The sequence below is a fragment of the Carcharodon carcharias genome, chromosome 18, assembly GCF_017639515.1.
Source record: "Carcharodon carcharias isolate sCarCar2 chromosome 18, sCarCar2.pri, whole genome shotgun sequence".
In the NCBI taxonomy this organism is placed as follows: domain Eukaryota; kingdom Metazoa; phylum Chordata; class Chondrichthyes; order Lamniformes; family Lamnidae; genus Carcharodon; species Carcharodon carcharias.
The window spans coordinates 36,693,805-36,716,317 of NC_054484.1; the positions used below are offsets into that span (position 1 = coordinate 36,693,805).

The window sequence follows — 22,513 nt, forward strand, 5'->3', positions numbered from 1 at the left end:
TATGGAAAGAGCAGGGGAGTGGGACTTAATGCATTGCTCTTCGAAGGGGCCAGTGCAGATTCCATATGGGACCAAATAGCCTCCTGCCAGAAAATGCTGGAAACACATAGCAGATCAGGCAGTGTCTGTGGGGAGAAAAGTATATTTACGTTTTAAGGATTATGGTCTTTCATCAGAACAATAATTTGCATTTATATAGCCCCTTTCATATTGCAAAACACCCCAAGGCCCTTCACAGGAGAGTTATCGAACAAAATTTGACACCAAGTCACATCAGAGGTACTAGGGCAGATGGTCGAAGAGGTAGATCTAAGGAGAAGAATATTAAAGGAGAACAGAGAGGTGGAGGGGTTTCGGGAGGGAATTCCCGAATTAGGAGGGTAAAGGAAATTGGGTATATACAAAGAGTCGAAAATTCTAGGAATGCAGAGTGCTCGGAGGGATGCGTGGTTCAAGGAAGTTACAGACATAGGGAATGGCAAGGCCGTGGAGGAAGTTGACCACATGGTTGAGTATTTTAAATTTGATGTTTTCGTGGACTGGGAACCAGTATAGATCTTAAGTGTAGGGATGATGGGTGAGCAGAACTTGGTGCAAATCAGGACAGGGGCAACATATCTTTAAATGAGCAGAAGATTACAGATGGCGGATAATGAGCCCTGCAAGGAGAGCATTGGAATAGTCAAGTCTGGAAGTAACAGAAGCATGGCTTAGGGTTTCAGCAGCAGCTGGATTTATTACTGAAGTGGAAATAGGCAGTCTGGGTGATGGAGTATATGGGTTTGGAAGCTTGGTTCAAACTCAGGAAGGATGCCATGGTTGCAAAAGAGTCTGGTTCAGGCTAAGACAATGGCCAGGGAGGGGGCTAGAACTAATGGATAGGGAATGAAGTTAGTGGTAGGAACCGAAGTCAATGGTTTCAGTCTTCTCAAGATTTAATTGGGCAAGCACCATGAAAATGATGCAGTAATGGTGAGGCAGAGCTGCTAGTAGTCAACATTTATGGGGAATCTGACATTGTGCTTTTAGATGATATTGCTAAGAGGCAATATGTAGATGAGAAGTAGGAGGCTACCAAGGATCTATTTTCTGGGGTACACCAGAGGTAATAGTGCAGGAGTGAAAATAAAAGACATCACAGTTCTTTTTATTCATTCACAGGTTGTGGGCATTGCTGGCAAGTCCAACATTTGTTGCCTATGCCTGTTTGCCCTTAAAGCGGTGGTGAGCCAATGTGCAAATTGGCATAGGGTTAAATAGATTAGAGTTGAATGTGTGGCACAGAATGGTGTGGGAGATAGGGGTGTTAATTCATGGGGCGCTGGTACTATGGAAGGAGGGAACTTCCTTTGGAACAGTTTCTATTTAAACTGGGCTAGGATCAGTGTCCCAATGAATTGATTAACTAGGACAATAGACAAGGTTTCAAACTTAAAAGGGTGGGGAGGGGAGGTTTCAGGTGAGGTTTTCTAGAGAGAGGAGTAAAGCAATAGAATAGTGTAGCAATTTGGTTGAAGATACGCAGAGTGTGACAGGAAGGGACAAAATGTTCAATGGTGCTTCAATGAATAAAGTAATTTTATAATTTTTCCCTGGAATGAAAGGCATCTTATTTGAATAAATGAAGCATTCGTAACAAGATAGATGAATTAAATGGCACAAATAGGGATAAATGGATTTGATCTAATAGTCCTGGGATTCCCAACCTGTGGGTCGTGATCCCTCAGTGGGGTTGCTAGTTCTGAACCAGCAGTAGCCGCTGTGGAGCTCAGACTGGGCTGTGAGGTCCCTTTAAATCCTTGCGTTTTTCCTATTGCTGGGCTTGGCCTAACAGGCAGATCTCTCAGACCTGATTGCTGCTGAAAAAAGCCTGTAAAAAGGTAGATGGCTTGTTCTTTCTTAAGAATCCTGTAGTTTTAATAATTCTCACCAGGTTGAACTCCCCACACACGTTTGTTCTAGGAGCTGAAGCTAACCCCCGGGGTCACTAAGTCTGAGGGACTAAAATGGGGTCACACCAAAAAAGCACCATAATAGCCAGTGCAGAGACATGGTTATTTAGTGACTATGGTTGGGAAATAAATATTCCAAGATACCTGATATTTTTAAAGGATGGACAAAATGGAAAAGCAGGGGTGGGAACCCTGATAATAAAGGATGCCATAAGGACAGCAGTGAGGAAGGATATTGGCTCAGAAGAGCAGGAAGTAATATTATAGGTATGGATAAGAAATAACAAGGGGCAGAAAATGCTATGGGGTTAGCTTACAGGCTCTCCAACAATAGCTGTGCGGTTGGATAGAATATTAATCAGGAAATAAGAGAAGCTTGTAATAAAATGGCAGACATTTAGGGAGGTATTTCAGAATAAGTATATTCCTACTACAAAGAAAAATTGTAAGGGGAGGACCCACCATCTGTGGTTAATTAAAAAGTTAAGGAAAGCATTAAGGAAAAAGCATATAACTGCACAAAGATGTGGCAGGTCAGATGATTGTTCAGAATATAAAGAATGCAGAGAATGACTAAAAGGTTAATCAGGAGAAAGAAATTACGAGTATGAGAGGAAGCTAGCCAGAAATGTAGAAACGGATAGCAAGACTTTCTACAGGTACTTAAAAAGTAAAAGAGTGAGTGAGTGTTGGTCCTTTGGAGAGTGACAGTGGGGAGTTAATAGTGGATTATAAGGAAAATGCAGATGAAATGAATAAGTATTTTCCTTATGTCTTCACTATAGAAGATACAAAAAAAATTCCAGTAATAGCTGCAAATCAAGAGGTGGAAGGGAGAAAGGAACTTGGTGAAATTATTATCAATAGGGAAGCGGTACTGAGGAAACAGTGGTGGACTGACAAGTCTCTAGGTCCTGATGAACTTCTTCCTAGGGTCTTAAAAGAGCTGGCTAATGAGGCAGTAGATGCATTGGTGTTAATTTTCCAAAATTCACTAGATTCTGGAAAGTTTCCATCAGATTGGAAAGTAGCAAAATATAACCCATCTATTCAAGAAGGGAGGGAGGCAGACAGAAAGTAAGCAGGAAACTCCAGGCCGGTTAGCTTGATTTCTGTCATGGGAAAGGTGTTAGAATTGATCAATAAAGAAGTTATAGCTGGGAACTTAGAAGAGTTCAAGGTAATCGAGAAGAGTCAGCATAGTTTTTTTGAAGGCAAATCACGTTTAACCAATTTATTGGAGTTCTTTGAAGGAATAACATGCACTGTGGATAAAGGGGAGCCTGTAGATGTACTGTCCTTGGATTTCCAGAAGGCATTTGCCATATCAAAGGTATTGCGGAAACTAAAAACTCATGGTGTAGGGATATCATATTAGCACGGATAGAAGATTGGCTGGTAAGACATGGTAGCTAAATTTACAAGTGACACAAAGATAGGTAGAAAATTATGTCGTAAAGAGGACATAAGGATGTTAGAGATGGATATAGATAGGTTGAGTTAGTGGGCAAAAATCTGGCAGATGGAGTGTAATGTAGGAAAATGTTAAGTTGTTAACTTTGACAGGAAGAATAAAAGAGCAGAGTATTATTTAAATGGAGAATGACTGCAGAATTCCGAGGTGAAGCGGGATATAGGTGTTCTAGCACGAGTCACAAAAAGTTAGTACGCAGGTACGGAAGTAATTAAGAAGGCTAATGGAATAGTCCTTTATTATGAGAGGAATTGAATATAAAAATAAGGATAAATAAAGGTAAAATACTGCGGATGTTGGAAATCTGAAATGAAAAAATGCTTGAAAAATTCAGCAGGTCTGACAGCATCTGTGGAGAGACAGAGATAAGTTTCGAGTCCGTATGACTCTTCAGATCTAAAGATGTGGTGAAATATATACTGATCAAGGGGGATGGAACTGGTGAAGCTGGATAGAAAGCCAACAATAGGTGATGGCAAAAGATGTCAAAAATAAAAGATCAAAGAGTTGTTAATAGTGGTGGTACTGGCTAAACGAGGTGCTAATGGTGACATTAAGAGAGCAAAATGTGATAATGGCCAGACCAGGGTAAGCACTTTGGAAGAGTGACAGATGGTTTAGCTGGGGGAGGGAAGGGGGGTGTGGTGGTGGGACGGACAGTGATGGGAAGAAATATTGAAAATAGGCTATAAGCTGGGTATAAAAATAAACCCACCCCCATTTTTCCAAATTCATTTTTTTCCACTTATTTTCATCATTTAAAAAATTTATTTCAATTTCCATTCATTGTTTCATCTCCACCTTTTTTCCTGCACACTTTAGAATTGTGCCAGTAAGTCTATATTGCCTTTCCCTATCCCTTTTGCCAAAATGTATCACACCTCTCTGTATTAAATTCTATCTACCACTTGTCTGCCTATTCTGAGAAACTATTAAATGTTGGTGTTCAGACGGCTTTGGGGTTCCTTGTACATGAATCACAAATAATCAGGTACAGCAAACATTTAGGAAGGAAAATTCTATTTTGGCCTTTATTACAAGGGGTTTGGAGTACAAGAGTAAGAAAACCTTGCTGCAATTGTACAGAACTTTGGTGAGAGGACAAATGGAGTACTATGTACAGTTTGCCTCTGTACATTACTTGGCTTTGTCAACATCGTAAGATGGGAGCATTGTCCCATGAAGTCTAGTAGAATGAGAAGCAATCTCATTTGAAACACAAGTTTCTGAGAAATAAACACAAAACGTTGCAGATGTTGTAAATCTGAAATAAGAACAGAAAAGATTAAGTCTAGATTAAGGAACATAGTCGCAGGATAAGGGGTTAGACATTTAGGACTGAGACAAGGAGAAATTTCTTCATTGAGGTTTGTGAATCTCTGAAATTCTCTTTCCTAGAGGGCTGTAGATAGTTAGTATATATTCAGAGATGGATTTTTGACTTTGAGAAAGAGATATGGGGTTCAGGCAGGAAAGGAGTTGAGGTCAAGGATCAGCTGTGAAATGATGGTGGAGCGGAGCAGGCTTCTGGGGCTGTATGGTCTACTGCTCCTGATTTTTTCTTATGCTTGCACTATGCTAGGTAGCTTGGATTAGGAGGGAGCTCCAGGATTTTGACTCAGCAATAAGGGATATACATTTTCAAGGTGGCATTGTGTGAGACTTGGAGCTTGTGTTCCATTAATTTGCTGCCTTTTTCCTTCTGGTTGTAGAGGTGTTTGGCAGGTGCCATTGAAGAAACCATAACAAGTTGCAGCACTGCATTGTGTAGATAGTACACACTACAGCCACTGAGTTCAGATGGTGGAGGGAGTGATTTGATAAGTGATGTCATTGCCAAGGGGAGCTGATTAGACTCTCTTGTTAGACATGCTCATTGCCTGGTACTTGCGTGGCACAAACAATACTTACCTGAACTTAATTACCTGCTTCATTTAACACTGAATTACAGTGCATTCATCAGTGAATTCCCACTTCTAGTGGAGGGGAAGTCATTTTTGAAAGAGCTGAAGGTGGTTGGACTGAGGACATTGCCCTGAGGTTCTGGAACTGAGATGATTGGGTGCCAACAACCATCTTCCTTTGTGCTAACGAGATTTTCTTCTCTTGCTACAAGATGTCATGTGACTTTGATGAAAGGATATTCCAGTGCTGTAGTAGGGTCTGAAACATGTTTAAAGGGGATTCAAAGCTGCAGGAAAGATGAACATGCATTTGAGAGGCAATGTTTAAGGACTTTAGAGATGAAAGCAAGGTTGGAGATGGGGCTTTAGTTTGCAAGGTCAAGGGTGGGTTTTCTTTGAGGAGGGTTGAAGGGGTTGTACAAGCATGATAGAGAAGTCACTTGATCACTCTGGCAGTGGGATCAGTATATACAGCCTTATTTTATTCCAAATGACAAACATATAAGTACTTCTGGAACCCAGGATGATGAATAATGTAAAAGTACTGAGGTACCTGATGCCAATATGCTCATGGCTCAGGTAATAATTAAGATTACCTTTGTTGTTCTTTTTAAAATTAGCCCTCAACTGATATTCCCTCAGCAGAACGTCTTTCTTAGTCCTGCCTGTCATTGGTACCCACACAGACCATGAGAATTGGATCCTTACCCTCCCACTTCAAGTTCTCCTCCAGCCCTGAGGACATCCTGGCATCAAACAGGCAATACAGCCTTCAGATTCTCTCTGCTGCAGAGAACCATATCTATCTCCGTCCCTAACTATACAGCCCCAACGCAAGAACTTCAAACTTGTTGAACAATGGCAAGGGCCAAAGCCCTTCATAGTGCTACCTTCTAGCACCCCAAAGTTGCCTCAGATGCTCCTGTACCTGACCATGGACCAAATTCGAAGTAATTAAACAAAGGGACATGACTGCCTCCTGGAAACAGGTGTCCAGGTAACTTCACCCCTCCTGCAGTGTACAGAGCTCAGACTCCAGCTTGTCAACTCTGAGCCAAAAGTTCCTTAAGCTACAGATGTGGCTGTTGTGGATCACAGGTATCCAGCAACTCCCACGTGCTACAGCTGCTACACATCACCTGCCCTACTATATTTACTGTGTTTTATTTAACAGATTAGGCTTAGAAATATTACACAATCTACTTATAGCAAGTGGTTTAATTATGCCATAAATTTAGTACAATACTTGTATCGCCCCAGTGACAGTTTAAACTACTAATTCAGTTTTGAGGAAAAAAAATCTTCAACCATTCACCTACCTGGTCAGCTAATTAATGCTTCCAAAATTCAGCTCTCATGTCCCACTTCTAGTCCCCAGCTCCTTCTCTTGGACCACCCTTTTTGTAAAAGTTCAGAATAGCACTACTTTCCTCATTTATCAAATTCCCAAGCTTCGCTCAGTCACAAGCTGCTAACTTCATGCTTACTCACTCCGTGCACTCAGCATTTATACTAGCTGAAATTCTAGAGCTGAGATAGGCACTGGTGGCTACGGAAACCAATTTGAACTAGCTACCTAATTAACTCAGTCCTAAATGGTTGGCCCGTGTCTTAAATTCCCCAATCAGCAGAAACAATTTCTCAGCATCTAGTAGGATGCCAGTACCTAGCTGAGCTATACAGAATTAGCAAAATTCTTATTCTGATCCCAAGTTAATACCCAGCATTATACTAGTGTATAGGTTAGAGAGGGCTAAAAAAAGCTATATAGGGCTGCTGTAATACAATTCCAATGCAGTGAGCCTCGACGAGGATATTCACACAGTTCCTATAATGTAGTCAAGTTAACTTCTGGATGAAATGACAAGATATAAAAATCACAATTTACTCAGGTTTTATTTTACATAAACAATTGATTTTTATATTTAGCGTTTTCCACCAACGCGTGGAGCCTGAGACTTCATTGGCTTGGCAAACTTCTGTTTGGGTGCTGCTTTCTGAGTAGCCTGGAAATACAAAAACATTAAGTGATTATCTTTAAAGAGTTGTGGAAAAGTACACCAAAATTACAATGCATTTACAGCACAGAAACCTCCCAACCTTCAGCTGACCCCATCAACATATTCCTCTATTTCTTTCCCCCTCGTGCTTATTTAGCTTCCTCTTAATTGCATCTATGCTATTTGCCCCACCACAACTTATGGCAGTGTTTCACACTACTCTATGGGTAAAATGTCTTGTGAATTTATTGTTGGAAATATTATTGACTATCTTATATTTATGGCTCCTAGTTCTGGCCTCACCCACAGGTGAAAAGATATCATTTGTCTACCCTAGCAAAACCTTTCATAATCTTAAGGATCTCCATCATGTCATCCTTCAGTCTTTTCTATAAGAAAAAAAATGTTCAATCTTTCCAGGTGGATATATCCTGTGGGTTCTGGCATCATTCTAGTATATCTTTTTTGTACCTTCACCAGTGCCTCCATATCCTTTTTAACAGATCAGAACCATTCGTAGTACTCCAGTTGATTTAACTAAGGTCTATATAAGTTTAACCTAACTTCTCTGCTTTTCAATTGTACCCCTTTAGAAATGATCCCCAGTGCTGATTTATATCTTATTTGTAACCTATATTGCGATTTTTCTATCTGTATCCCCAGATCTCCCCATTTAGACACATTTTAAGAACCAAAATACCCTATTTTACCTCTAAGTTCATTTGCCAATTATATGAACATACTGCCCAGTATATTAATATCTTCCTATATTTTTTTGCCTTAATCCTCCTCTGTATTTAGACACCCCCTAATTTGGAGTCAGGTGCAACTTTGCAAGTATACTTCAGATTCCAGACGCCAAATTTATGCAGTGAACTGTGATCCCAGCATCTATCCTTGTAGAACACCAGTTCCTACCATTTGTCAATGAGCTACCTTTAACCCCAAATAATTGGTTTCTATTATTATTAGACAGCTTGCTATTCATTTTCCCACTATTTTTATTCATTCACTAGTATTGCTAGCATTTGTTGCCTATCCCCAATTGCCCTTGAGGCAGTAGTGAGCCGCCTTTTTGAATTGCTGCAATCTGTGCATCGCATGAACACTCACAGTGCTGTCAGGGATAGAATTTCAGGATTTTGCCCCAACGAGAGTGAAAGAATGGCGATACAGTTCTAAAGTCAGGATGGTGCATAGTTTGGAGGGGAACTTGTGTTCCCATGCATTTGCCTCTTTTGTCCTTCTCGGTGGTGGAGGTCGTGGGTTTGGAAGGCGACTTGGAGAGTTGCTGCAGTGCATTTTGTAGATGGCATTCAACTCCCTCTACCGCCGGTGCACAGTAACAATTAAAGCAGTGGATAGAGTGCTAATCAAGCAGGCTGCTTTGTCCTGGATGGTGTTGAGCTTGAGTATCGTTGGAGCTGCACTCATCCAGGCAAATGGAGAGTATTCCATCACAGTCCAAACTTGCTCCTTGTAGATGGTGGACAGGCTTTGGGGAAGTGAGTTACTCCATATCATAGCCTAGTCATAGTCTAATATCCAACATTGTATCAAAAACTTTTTGGAAATTCAAATATAATGTCTACTGCATTACCCTTACCTGCCTGTTACTTCTTCAAAGAAAAAGGTTAAATCACGTTTGACCTACCCTTTTGGAATCAGTGCTGACTACTTTTATTTTCAGTTTCCTATTACACCCTTCAGCAGCTTTTCTATCATCACCAATAAGCTCATTTGGCTCTAGTTCTCTGGACTTGTAATTTGTATATAAAGAGGGAGACTGAACATCAGCTGACCAACAGTCTTCTGGCACTGCTCAGATTGAATGATTATTTATCTTCCCCATTTCTATCCTAAATATCTGTAGATTTTGATTTCTTCCAATGTCATGCAATAGGCTTTCTGCCCAGCTAATTTGAAAGCAGCTAAATTTTAATTGAAACACTCCGCTTATGCCACATGCAGTAATTTTATCTTACAGCCATAGCACACATCAGAATACCAAAGAACACTTCATTGTAATATTTAAACCAGATGGATTTTGATAAACGTGTCCACACAGCAGCAAAGTCCTGATGGCAGCAACAGCCTGGAGTAACAGGTTGTTCACATCAGAACTGAGGGGCTACCATGCAGGTATATTACTTTAACATGCCAATGACTCAAGCACCTTCGACTGTACAACAACAAGTTGATGAATGTCACCTGCCAGCCCACTGGAGAACCCAACACCAGGGTGCAGAGATCTACCAGCAAAGCAGAACAGATACATCCCAAAGGTGGATCTAAGGAGCATGTGTTTTCTTCAAAAACTGTCCTTAAACAAGTCTCCAACTACTAGCATTCAAATTTACAAACTCAAATAATTTAGGCATAATCACTAACATCTATAAGAAGCTTTAAACATTTTGTATTTGCATTGTACTCTTTTCATTGTACTGCGGGTTTAATTTTTATAATGATCAATTTCTACACTAAACATCCTGTCTTCTATTGTAGAAAATGTCACATAGCTATCGAGGTCATGTTCTAATTGCCACAATATGAAGATCGTAAGTTAAGGTACATCCAAGAGGCCCAAGTAGTAATACTGGTTCTTAACTGCAGTAACATAAGATATAAATGTCAGCTTGTCTCCTGCTTTCCTTTATCTTTATTATATCCATGAGTTTAAAGCCGGTTTGTCTTAGAGGAATGGCCAAGATATTAATCTTATACAACCTAATACTTAAACTAAAGGTTTACAAACATGACAATTTAGATAGTTCATATTTATTGCAGTTAAGTCTTTATCTAAAAAGAATGAAGTTCCAATAATCAGAACATTAATTCAAAGAGTTGCATCTGTTTCACTACCTTAGCTGTAGCTGCGCTGACTTTCTTTGTTGCAGCTTTGGCCTTCTTAGCCTCCTTGGCAGCCCTGCAGACCAGAAGAGAGTTAAGCAACTTTTCTCCTCACTATTAGTACTGGAAGAATTCTGATTCTCACAAAATATAATGTACAAAAACATCGAACATTACAATACTTTGAAGCTGAACAAACTGTATATAACTTGCCAAATTTAAGAAAAATACACATACCTAGGCCAGTCAAAATGTTGCAAATTATTTATACTATAGTGCAAGCAACCAAAAAGCTTACAATAGAAAACTACCTCACAGAGGCTGAGCGTCAACTTGCAGACACTTCCTCCTACCTCCCCCTGGACCATGACCCTACCACTGAACATCAAGCCATTGTTTCCAGGACTGTCACTGACCTCATCTCCTCTGGAGATCTTCCCTCCACAGCTTCCAACCTTGGACGGCCCGCTTCTACCTCCTACCCAAAATCCACAAACAGGACAGTCCCGACAGACCAATCGTGTCAGCCTGTTCTTGCCCTATGGAACTCATTTCTTGCCATCTCGACTCCATTCTCTCTCCCCTAGTCCAGTCTCTTCCCACCTACATCTGCGATTCCTCTGGTGCCCTACATCATATCAACAATTTCCAGTTCCTTGGCCCCAACTGCCTCCTCTTCACCATGGACGTCCAATCCCTCTACACCTCCATCCCCCACCAGGATGGTCTTAGGGCTTTCCGCTTATTCCTCAAACAGAGGCCTGAACAATCCCCCATCCACCACCACCACCACTCTCCTCCGTCTGGCTGAACTTGTTCTCTCACTTCCTTCAAATAAAAGGTGCGGCCATGGGTACCCACATGGGCCCCAGTTATGCCTGTCTCTTTATGGGGTATGAGGAACATTCCTTGTTCCAGTCCTACTCCAGCCCCTCCCACAACTCTTTTTCCGGTACATTGATGACTGATTCGGTGCCGCTTCATCCTCACGTCTGGACCTGGAAATTTTATTAATTTTGCTTCCAATTTCCACCCCTCCATTTTCATGTCCATCACTGACACTTCCCTTCCTTGACCTCTCTGTCTCAATTCCTGGTGATAGACTGTCCACCAATATTTATTACAAGCCTACCAACTCCCACAGCTACCTTGACTACAGCTTCTCACACCCCGCTTCCTGTATGGAGTCCATCCCATTCTCTCAGTTCCTTCGCCTCCGTCGCAAACATTCCAACTATACCAATTTCCAAAACAGTTCCTCTGACAGGTCTTCTTTCTTCCTTAACCGAGGTCTTCCACCCATGGTGGTTGACAGGGCCCTTGACCGTGTTCGGCCCATCTCCCACGCATCCGCCCTTACACCTTCCTCTCCCTCCCAGAACCATGTTAGGGTCCCCCTTGTCGTCACTTATCACCTCACCAGCCTCCGCATTCAAAGGATCATCCTCCACCATTTCCAGCATGATGCCACCACCAAACACATCTTCCCTCATTCCCCCCATCGGAATTCCGTAGGGACTGTTTCCTCCGGGACACCCTGGTCCACTCCTCCATCACCCCCTACACCTCAACCCTCCCACAGCACCTTCCTAAGCAACCGCAGACGGTGCAACACCTGCCCCTTTACTTCCCCCCTCTTTACCACGAAGGGCCCAAACACTCCTTTCAAGCGACTTGTACTTCCCTCAATTTAGTCTATTGCATTTGCTGCTCCCCATGCGGTTTCCTCTACATTGGAGAGACCAAACGCAGACTGAATGACCGCTTTGCAGAACACCTTTGGTCTGTCCACAAGCATGACCCAGACCTCCCTGTCGCTTGCCATTTCAACACACCACCCTGCTCTCATTCCCATATGTCTGTTCTTGGCCTGCTGCATTGTTCCAGTGAAGCTCAACGAAAACTGTAGCAACAGCACCTCATCTTCCGATTAGGCACTTTGCAGCCTTCCGGACTTAACATTGAGTTCAACAACTTCAGATCACGAACTCTCTCCTCCACCCCCACCCCTGTTCTGATCCCCCTTTTCCAATAATTTATATTTCTTTAAATATATATATATATATATATATATATATATATATATACACACACACACACACACACACACATATATATATTTTTTTTTCTTTTCCCACCTATTTCTATTATTTTTAAATGTATTTCCATTCATTGTTTTATCTCCACCTTTCAGCCCATTTCGATCTCTTCCCCCTACCCCACCCCTACTAGGGCTGTCACTTGCTTGTCCTGCTTTCTACTCAATGTCACCATTTGCACATTCTATAGCTAGTATCACCACTCAACACTCCATTGTCCTTTTGTCTATGACATGTTTGGCAATCTCTTCTTTGCCTCCACCTATCACTGGCCCTCTATCCAGCTCTACCTGTTTCACCCCCCTCAACCAGCATATATTTCATCTCATTTTTATTTTTCCTTAGTTCTAATGAAGAATCATACGGACTCAAAACGTTAACAGTGTTCATCTCCGAGGATGCTGTGAGACCTGCTGAGTTTTTCCAGCTATTTTTGTTTTTGTTTCAGATTTCCAGCATCCGCAGTATTTTCCTTTTATAATAGAAAACTCTACTTGGTTACTATCTCAAATTCAAATCAGTTCTCACCTGATTGCCTGTTCACGTTGAGCCTTGCGCACCTCAGGCTTCTGATTCCTCTTAGCCATAATCTCAGCAAGAGAGGCACCAGTAATAGCCCGCTGGAACTTCACTGCACGACGGGAGCGCTTTTTCTGAATCTCTTCCTGATAGAGAAAAAGGGACGAACTTTTAAAAATAGATTCAATTGTGTCAAGCTGCGTTTAGCTTCATTTGAAATTACAAATCGAGCAAACTCAGTCCTAATTAAACATGATTGTAACCTAAATCACTGATAGAATGCTTTTTGCGACTTGTATTTCTGTAACTGCATGATTTAGATTAGAATATATTCTAAGTCGGTTTTACAATTAATCCCAGTAACCACCAAAAACAGGTTTTTAAGATGCATATATTCAGGAATGAAGTTATGCAATAGAACATTATTTGAGGAAAAAAGCCTTTAAAAAGTTACAGCGTCACCAACTAAAAACTACATCAAGGTGTCAGTTCAAAAGTGTGCCGATTCTCTTCATTATTGGGAAACAGTTAGCAAGACAATACCAGAGAAGGGCGGGGGAAACATAAATGTATAATCCAAAGCTATTAACTTGGTTTTGTCTTTGGAATGGACAGATGGGTCTGAGAAACTTGGATAACAAACAGAAGTTATTTTAAATGTTTCGGAAGACCTTTTCATGTCAATTCACATCAGAACTTTTAACAAAATGCAGATCTGGAAATGAAAATAATCTCAGGCTCAAATGCTTTTCTCCTCATAACCTCTCATATTAAGCTGACATCATAACAATTAAAATCAAAATGAAGCATAACCCAATAACAGAAGACCAGAGGAAACATTTTCTACACCTCATAATTGTTTTGAACTGATCAACAGGAGACAGCAAACTTTCCCATTAAGGTTATTAAAATCATTACACCAATACATTTCAAAAACAACTAGAGTATGAGCTGGATCACTGGAATAAAGTCACCATTAGAGTCAGTGATTTATGAGTTAAACAACAGTCTAGTAAGTTCTGAATATTAAATAGTTATAATCATGATGTAAGTGCAACTAGATAATCAGTTATGTAAGCTAACTAAAAACAATATGTCAGCATGAGCAGATTCCTTTTAAAAGGCAAAAAGAAATTCTACTAGACTTACTTTTCAGCTTGAAGTCTAACATTGGTGAACACAATCCAATTTACAAAGCTCCCTAACCACAGAACTAAAACCAATGACCCAAGGGTACTTTTTTCACTTGAGATTTTCTTGTGGCTTTAAAGTAACAGTTTCACCGTACCGGAGAATAAGTGTACATTACAAAGTATGACTGCTTGTTAAGACACTTCGCAAGGCAACCAGAGGTAGGGACAGATACATATATCTCCTACTTACAGACTGCCCCTTTTTGTGCTTGCGCCTGTACAAGACAGTCCAGTTGATTTGTCGAGGGTTTCTCTTGGAGAGGAAGGCGGACTCACATTTTGAGTTCAGAAACTGGAAAACCTGTAAACAACAACAAAATTAGCAACAAATTACAGATCTTACCTAGTACAGCCTAGTTCCAGCAATGGCCTTGTTCATGGAGTGAAGTCTAACTTTCATCTTAAATTGCATTTATACTGCATCGCACTGTTACACAATACAGATGTATTGAAGACTCAATGATTATAATCATAATTTTTCTTCCTTCCAAATCCACAACTTTTGCCAGGGTCAGTTCTACAAGTTCCAGCTGCCCAGTCTTCACAAAACCGTGAAAATTGCAATCACAACCAACAAACTTCTTTCATCAGATATCTACACCATTCAGCAAACCATTCTCCCAGTTCAGTGAGAATTATGTCTGGCAATTCTGATGATTTTCCTCTTCCTAGCTTGGATGCTGTTGCCAATTGTCCAAGCTAGCATCAAAGATCAGAGGTCAAATGTCAGTCATGACTCAACATATCCAATTCTTGCCTCTTGAATCAGCAGGTTATGATTTCAAGCTGCACTCCAGAGGCTTGAACACAAAAATCTACACCAAACATTCCAGGGCAATACTGTTCATATCTTTCAGATGAGATTCTACACTCAATGAACTTAAGATCATCCAAAACTCTGCTGCCCATGTCCTAACTCACACTAATCATCTCTGTGCTCACTAACTGGCTCCTGGTTAAACAACAGATTTAAAAATCATCATCATCTTTGTATTCAAATCCCTCAACTGTCTGGCCCCTACAACCTTGCAAGACAATCTGCACTCTTCTAATTTTGGTCTCAAGCATTTTAAATTGCTCCAGAACATGTTAATGAGGGCTGAAGCAGTCACTGATATTAATGTTATTGTTTGCACAGTGTTATAAATAACTAGTGGGATATTTTCCTGTTAAATTAACAATGTTGTATAATGCTGTTAAAGCAAAATTCATATTCACTCACGGGTCATACGGCCTCAAAACATTAACTCTGTTTCTCTCTCCATAGATGCCGCTAGGCCTGAGTTTTTCCAGCATTTTTTGTTTGTTTCATATTCACTGGTTTGTTTAATAGTCATGATGGAATCATCTATAGAGTTCGCACAAACTAACACTGCATTATTTTGTTACTTTTTTAATATTAATAACCTGTGCTACATATGTAATTAGACAATATTTGTAGCCAGATACCAACAATTTTACTAGGATCTTCTTGTGATTGATTGGTGAATCTTGAAGGGGGGGGAATATCATGCATGATTGAGGGGGAGGGTAAGGAGGGGCTGGAAACAGGAAAAACACTTGAGGCCCATGATTTCTCTCCCTGGTCCTTTAAGATAGCAGTTATAAGTATCGCTTGCAACTTTAACATCACGCGAATCAACTAGCAAATTAACACACATATATACAATAACATACACTAGCCTATGTAGTGTAAACACCCGTATTTACGGTGGAATACGGCGGCTCTCCCTGGAAGCTTTTCCTTACCTTCCCATCGATTCTGGCATAGCGCTTCCCGTGACCCGGGTATATTTTATACCCACTAAAACTGCACAGCTCGACCCTAGGAAAACAAATAACAAGTCATCGAGGCCTTTTTCACTTAGCAGCGTCATACTTTAACCGCGGATAGAACGATTTAATGGCCAGAACAGCGGATGGAAAGGGATTAAATTCAGGATAAAACTCACTTCATTTCGAATGCAAAGATGGCTTGGAGGAAAAGGAGGATTGTGGGTAAGGCCGTTACGTAGAAAGGGGGTGGGGGAAATACTAAAAAAAAACAAATTGCGGCTAGAAAATTAAAACAGACAGATTTATGAAATAATAATTAAACACATTGATTTATTCTGAAAAGGGAGGATGCATTTTGTTCGAGCAATTACAGCAGCCAATCAACGTTTGGAGCGGTTGCTTGGCGTTGAGTACGCGGGAAGTTGCTGCGTGATGGCGGCTGGGAAAGAGGAGGCTTCGGACATGACGGTTAAAGCGGCCGAAAGTAGGTGTTTATTTGTGAATCAAGCGTCATGTTTTAATTGTCTGGCTACATTGATACGCCGCTGTTTCATGTTGTAGCTGTTGTGTTTTCTTTTCCCTCAAACACATAGCGGCAGGATAACGGTGACACTGGCCGAGGTTGCTGCCCTCCTGCTACTACTGCAGTCTGGAGATTGTAGTTGTGTAGCTCCTGTGTTGCTGTGAGGATTAAGGGGAACGGTCAAAGCTTTATAACTACAATTCCCAGAGCAACAAGCGCACAATATACTTCTCCAAAATACTCTCCCTTTCATAACCCGTCCCTTGCCCCTAATGTTATGCTATCCTACGGGTTGTTTCTTGTTTTATAGAAGTAGCAGTCTAGTAATTGTAATTTGTGTGTGTTCAAATTAGGGCTTGGTTTTCTTTGTATCCAACAACAACTTACTTAGGATACAGAAATACAGCATAGATACAGCACGGAAACAGATCATTTGGCCCATCCAGCCTGTATTATGTATGCTCCACTCGAGTCTTTTCCAGTCCATCCTCATCTAATTGTCCGAATAACCCTCTATTTTCTTCATATACTTATCTAACCTTTTAAATGCTTCAGTACTATTCACTTCATATAATCTTAGAATCTTTACAGTGCAGAAGGAAGCCATTCAGCCCATCGAGTCTGCATTGGCTCTCTGAAAGAACATTCTACCTAGTCCCACTCCCCATAACGTTGCATTCTTTCTTTTCAGATAGCTATCCAATTCCTTTCTGAATACTTCGATTGAACCTGCATCCACCATCCTCTCCGGAAGTTCGTTCCAGACTTCAACCAGCCTCTTGGTGAAAAAATCTTCCCTCACGTCACAATTACTCCTTTTGCCAATTATTTTGAATCTATGCCCTCTAGTTCTTGATGCTCCCTTGAATGGGAACAGTTTATCCTTTCCATACTCCCTCAGGATCTTGAATATCTCTATCAAGTCTCATCTCAACCTTCTTTTCTCCAAGGAAAACAGTCCCAACCTCTCCAATCTATCCTCATAGCTACCGTTCTTCATCCCTTGAATCATTCTTGTGAATCTCCTCTGTGTTCTCTTCAATGCCTTCACATCCTTCCTCAACTATGGGTCCCAGAACTGGACACAGTACTCCAGATGAGGCCTAATTAGTGTCTTATAGAAGTTCAACATGACCTCCTTACTTTTGTACTCAATGCCTCTATTAATAAAGCCTAAGATACCATATGCTTTATTAACTGCTCCCTTAGCATGCCCTGCCATCTTCAATGTACATATACACCAAGGTCCCTCTGTTCCTGCACTTCCTGTAGAGTTTCTCCCTTTATTTTATACTCTCTCCATATTCTTCCTGCAAAAATGAATCACCTCACACTTTCTCTGCATTGAACTTCATTTGCCACTTGTGTGCCCAATTCACCAACATGTCTATGTCCCTTTGAAGTTCAAGACTATCCCCATCACAGTTGACAATATTTCCAATCTTTGTATCATCTGCAAATTTTGAAATCATGCCCTGAACACCATAGATCATTACTATATATCAGGAAGAGCAACTGACCCCTGGGGAACCCCACATCAAACGTTCCTCCAATTTGAAAAAGATCCATTAACCACTACTCTTTGTTTCCTGTCACTCAGTCTATTTCTTATCCAAGTGCCTACTCGCCCTTTTATTCCATGAGTTAGAATTTTGCTCTCAAGTCTTTTGTGTGGCATTGTTTCAAATGCCTTTTGAAAATCCATACACACCACATCAACAGTGTTGCCCTAATCAAACTTCTGTTACCACCTCAAAAAAACTCCAAGTTAGTTGAACATGATTTTCCCTTGATGAATCCATGCTGGCTTTCCTTAATTATCCTGCACTTGTCTAAGTGACTATTGATTTTGTCCTGAACTACAGTTTCCAGAAGTTTCCCTACCACTAAAGTCAAACTGACTGGTCTGTAGTTGTCAGCTTTATCTTTGCACCCCTTTTTGAATGAGGGTGTAACATTTACAATTCTCCAGTCTTCTGGCACCACCCCTGTGTCTAAGTAAGACTGAAAGATTATCACTAGTGCCTCTGGAATTTCCACTGTCACTTCCCTCAGAACCCTTGGATGCATCTCATCCTGGCACCTTATCAACTTTAAGTATAGATAGTCTTTCTAAAAGCTCCCCCTTATAGATTGTAAATTCTTATAGTGAACCAATTCCCTTCTTTCACCTCAGCCTGGGTAGCATCTTCCTTCGTATAGACAGATGCGAAGTACTTGTTTAGTAACTCACTATTTCTCCTGCCTCCGCATGCAAGACCCCCTTTTTTTATTCCAAATCGGCCCTACTCTTCCTTTTACCACCCTTTTATTATTTATGTTTTTAGAAGACCCTGGGATTCCCTTTTTATGTTAGATGCCAGTCTCTTTTCATGCTTTCTCCTTGCTTTCCTTATTAGTTTTTTCACTTCCCCTCTGGTCCTTCAAAACCAGCCAAATTCTCTATTGTATTTTCTACCTGACATCTGTCGTACGTGCACTTCTTCCATTTCATTTTCACCTTTATCTTGCTCGTCATCCAGAGTGCTCTGCATTTATTTGTCCTACCTTTCTCCTTCAAGGGAATATACCTTGACATTGTCTGCAATACTTTTTCTTTGAAGGGAACCTATTGTTCAGCCATCATCTTTTCTGCCAACATCTGATTCCAACTCGCATGACTCATATTCATTCTCATCCTATGAAAGTTGGCTTTCCCCAATTAATTATTGCTGCTCTAGATTGTTCCTTTCCCTTTTCCATGGCCATTGTAAATCTTATGATACAATGGTCACTGTCCCCTAAATGCTCTTCCACTGATATTTGATCCACTTGGACCAACTCATTGCCCAGAACCAGGTCCAACAGTGCCTTCCCTCTCATTGCACTGGAAACATACTGCTGCAGAAAGTTATCTTGAACACATTCCAGGAACTCTTGTCCCTCTAGTCCCTTTGCACTATTCCTATTCCAGTCTATATTTGGATAATTGAAGTACTCTTTATGAAGTAAAAATGCCTAAATCAGGACTAATGTGCATAACGTGAAAGCAGAGAGTGTGGTTAATAATATTGGTGAACTACAGGCATAGACTGACAAATGGAATTATGATATTATTGCTATAACAGAGACCTGACTCAAAGAAGGGCAGGACTGGGTGTTAAATATTCCTGGATACAAAGTGTTTAGGAGAGACAGGGAAGAAGAACACGGAAGGGTTGGAGTGGCAGTATTGATTAAAGATGGCAATACAGTCCTAGAGAGAGAGAGGGGTCAAAGGTGGAATCTCTCTGGCTAGAAGTAAGAAATGAAAAATGTACAATAACATTGATTAGTGTAGAATTTAGTGGAAGGGATGTAGAGAAACAAATCTGCAAAGAAATTACAGTGAGGTGCAGAACTTATAGATACTTCAGTTGGATATTTGAAGTACCGCAGCTAAGAAGTACACAGGCAGAGAGGGAATGGGTGACCGCCAGATTATATAAGAGAAATAGGCAGGTGGTGTAGGAATCCCTTGAGGCTATCTCACTTTCTAACCTTTTTTCCATTTTGGATACTGGTGAGCGAGAGAGTTCCTCAAAGGACTGTAGCAAGAGCCAAGTTTGTGGCACCACAGATGGCACATCTGCACAGGAGGGGAGGAAGAAGAGTGCAAGTGCTATATTGGCAGGGGATTCCATAGTTAGGGGAGCAGACAGGTGTTTCTACAGCTATAGATGTGACTCCAGAATTGTATGTAGCCTCCCTGGTCAAGGGAATGGTCAAGGATATCACAGAGCAGCTGCAGGTCATTCTTCTGTGGGAAGGTGAACAACCAGAGATTTGTGGTTCATATTGGGACCACTGATATAGGTAGGAAAAGGGATGAGGTCCTGAGAGCAGATTTTAGGGAGCTAGGAAGGGAATTCAAAATCAGGACCTCAAGAGCTGTAATCTCAGGATTACTCTCAGTGCCATGTACCAGTGAGCATAAGAATAGGAAGACTAAGCAGTTCAACATGTGGCTGGAGAAGTGAAGTAGGAGGGAGGGCTTTAAATTTCTGCGGCATTAGGACCGGTTCTGGAGCATGTGGCTCTGCACCTTCACCTGCCTGAAATTGGCATAATCTCCCCAGAGACCTTCAGAACCTTCTCTCCTTATACTTTATATATTCCATTGACTTTTTAAATGTGTTTTTTTGGGCTTATTTTACACTATTTCAAATTAGCAGGTGAGAATGGCTGCTATGGGTTTCTCTCCCCCCGACCATTGCTGGCCTGTAATCCTTTTTTTTCTTTATTTGCTCATGGGATGTGGGTATCACTGGCAAGGCCAGCATTTGTTGCCTACCCATAATTGCCCTTGAACTGAGTGGCTTGCCACATCATTGCAGAGGGCAGTTAAGAATCAAACACATTGCTGTGGATCTGGAGTCACATGTAGATCAGACCAGGTAAGGATGGCAGATTTCCTTCCCTAAAGGGCATTAGTGAATCAGATGGATTTTGATACGACAATTGACAATGACTTCATGGTCACTATTTCAATTCCAGATTATTATTTGAATTCAAGTTCCACCTGCTGCCATAGGCTTGAAGGATTTTAATGGTGCTAAATTCTTAGAATATCCTCTGCTTCACAGTCACTGCTGTGCTTGAATGGAAAGTAATTTGCTATGTGGACTGCATTGCAAACTACTGTGTGCAATTTTTGTATTTTGTTCGTTTTAAAATTAACATTTGCTGAATGAGGATATCCTAGGCAGTAGACCCATTTGAGGAAGTAGCTGCACATTTTCAAGTTTCCTGATAAAGTTACATGCAATTCTCTTTGATATGATCAAGCAGCTGCAGCAGAAGAGCAGTTTTTGCAAAATCTATTTGATGTTCATTTTACTTCAAAAATGTAATCCCGAATTCTTTCTTGGACTTGTTCCAGGCCTGATATTTTCCGTTGCTGTGCTGTTGTGATATAGTAGCCCCAACTGGATCCCTCCACAACAAGCGCGCTCACTCTGCATAATGACTGACTTGCTGTTCTGTCCAGATTCCTCTCCCCAATTTGTAATTCTCTTGGGGAGTTATAGAAATTAATCCAAATACTCTTTCTGGATAACAGAATGCAATGGAGCACAAATGTGTTGTTCAGTTATGTTATTGACCTTTTTGTATTTTAACAATAATTTGGAAAAACAAATCTTGGATGTGGCACTATTTTAGAACACATCTCACAAATATGGAATGTTTTTGTACAATTCTTTGTTTGCACTTTTGTAATATAAACAGGATATCCTACAATTTTTTATGATGTGAATATTCGCTTTTAAATGCTGGTAAGAAAGAAGTACATGGCAGGGATTGAATGTATTCATAAACCCTGAATAACATGCTAATTTAAATTTCATTATTTTTCAGGTCGAGTAGTTGATTTATCAGGGATGGGATTGCAGCATTTGGATACAATTTCTCTGTGTGTGACAAATGCTTTTACTTTGATTCTGGACAAGAACCAACTGACTAAATTGGAAAGTGTGGAGAAATGCAGTGATTTAGTACAAGTAGGTGGTACAATTTTTATACTTGATGCGAGATTTTAAAGGACAACACCATGGGCTTGAGGATTTTAGTGGTGCTAAATTCTTAGAATATCCTCTGCTTCACAGTCACTGCTGTAGATGACCGGGAAGTAATTTGCTATGTGAGCTGCATTGCAAACTACTGTATGCCATTTTTGTATTTTGTTCGTTTTAAAATTAACATTTGCTGAATAGGGATATCCTAGGCAGTAGACCCAATTGAGGAAGTAGCTGCACAATTTCAAGTTTCCTGATAAAGTTACCTGCAAGTTGCTTTATATGATCAGGCAGCTGCAGCAGAAGAGCAGTTTTTGCAAAACCTTTTTGATATTCATTTTCCTTCAAAAATGTAATCCAGAATTCTTTCTTGCACTTGTTCCAGGTCAAGATCTTGCTTTAGTTGGTCTTTCTATATTCTGTTAAGATGGGAGTCGAGGTATGATGGTAATAGCTAGCTGCAAAAAGCATGAGCAGAAATATATCTTGGTAGAGTGTGTACGTATCCTAAATTGACTAATGCTTATGTCATTTTCTCTTTTTTAATCCCACTGTACTTTTCCACTTTCTTCCCTTTTACACATATGTTGAAAATGCTGCCAAATGCTGGGTTACATTATGGAGTTTAATGGAGTAAAATTTACGGAAGTAGCATTATAAGCAAAATGGTCGCTTGGTAGTACAGAACT

General features: G+C 40.6%; 2 protein-coding genes and 1 non-coding gene across 4 annotated transcripts in view; 1 reads left to right on the plus strand and 2 right to left on the minus strand.

The window, feature by feature from the left end:
* Positions 1–7,207: 7,207 nt before the first annotated feature.
* Positions 7,208–16,021, minus strand: rpl24 (ribosomal protein L24). The gene is made up of 6 exons (XM_041210574.1): positions 15,944–16,021; positions 15,741–15,816; positions 14,182–14,292; positions 12,808–12,944; positions 10,193–10,256; positions 7,208–7,336 (listed from the first exon to the last, which is right to left on the minus strand). Exons 1-6 carry the CDS (start codon positions 15,946–15,948, stop codon positions 7,256–7,258), a joined length of 474 nt encoding a protein of 157 aa, XP_041066508.1. The 5' UTR covers positions 15,949–16,021; the 3' UTR covers positions 7,208–7,255.
* On the minus strand, positions 9,386–9,635 carry LOC121291018. Its single transcript, XR_005945943.1, has one exon. It is a non-coding gene; the product is annotated as a small nucleolar RNA SNORA53 (small nucleolar RNA).
* Positions 16,022–16,077: 56 nt separating the features above from the next.
* cep97 (centrosomal protein 97) overlaps positions 16,078–22,513 on the plus strand; it is an 80,970-nt gene continuing 74,534 nt past the window's right edge. For both annotated transcript variants that reach the window (XM_041210572.1, XM_041210573.1), the window contains exons 1-2: positions 16,078–16,251; positions 21,667–21,809. In XM_041210572.1, the coding sequence (XP_041066506.1) occupies positions 16,116–16,251; positions 21,667–21,809 (279 nt within the window). In that variant the 5' untranslated portion in view covers positions 16,078–16,115. The remainder of the gene's footprint in view (positions 16,252–21,666; positions 21,810–22,513) is intronic.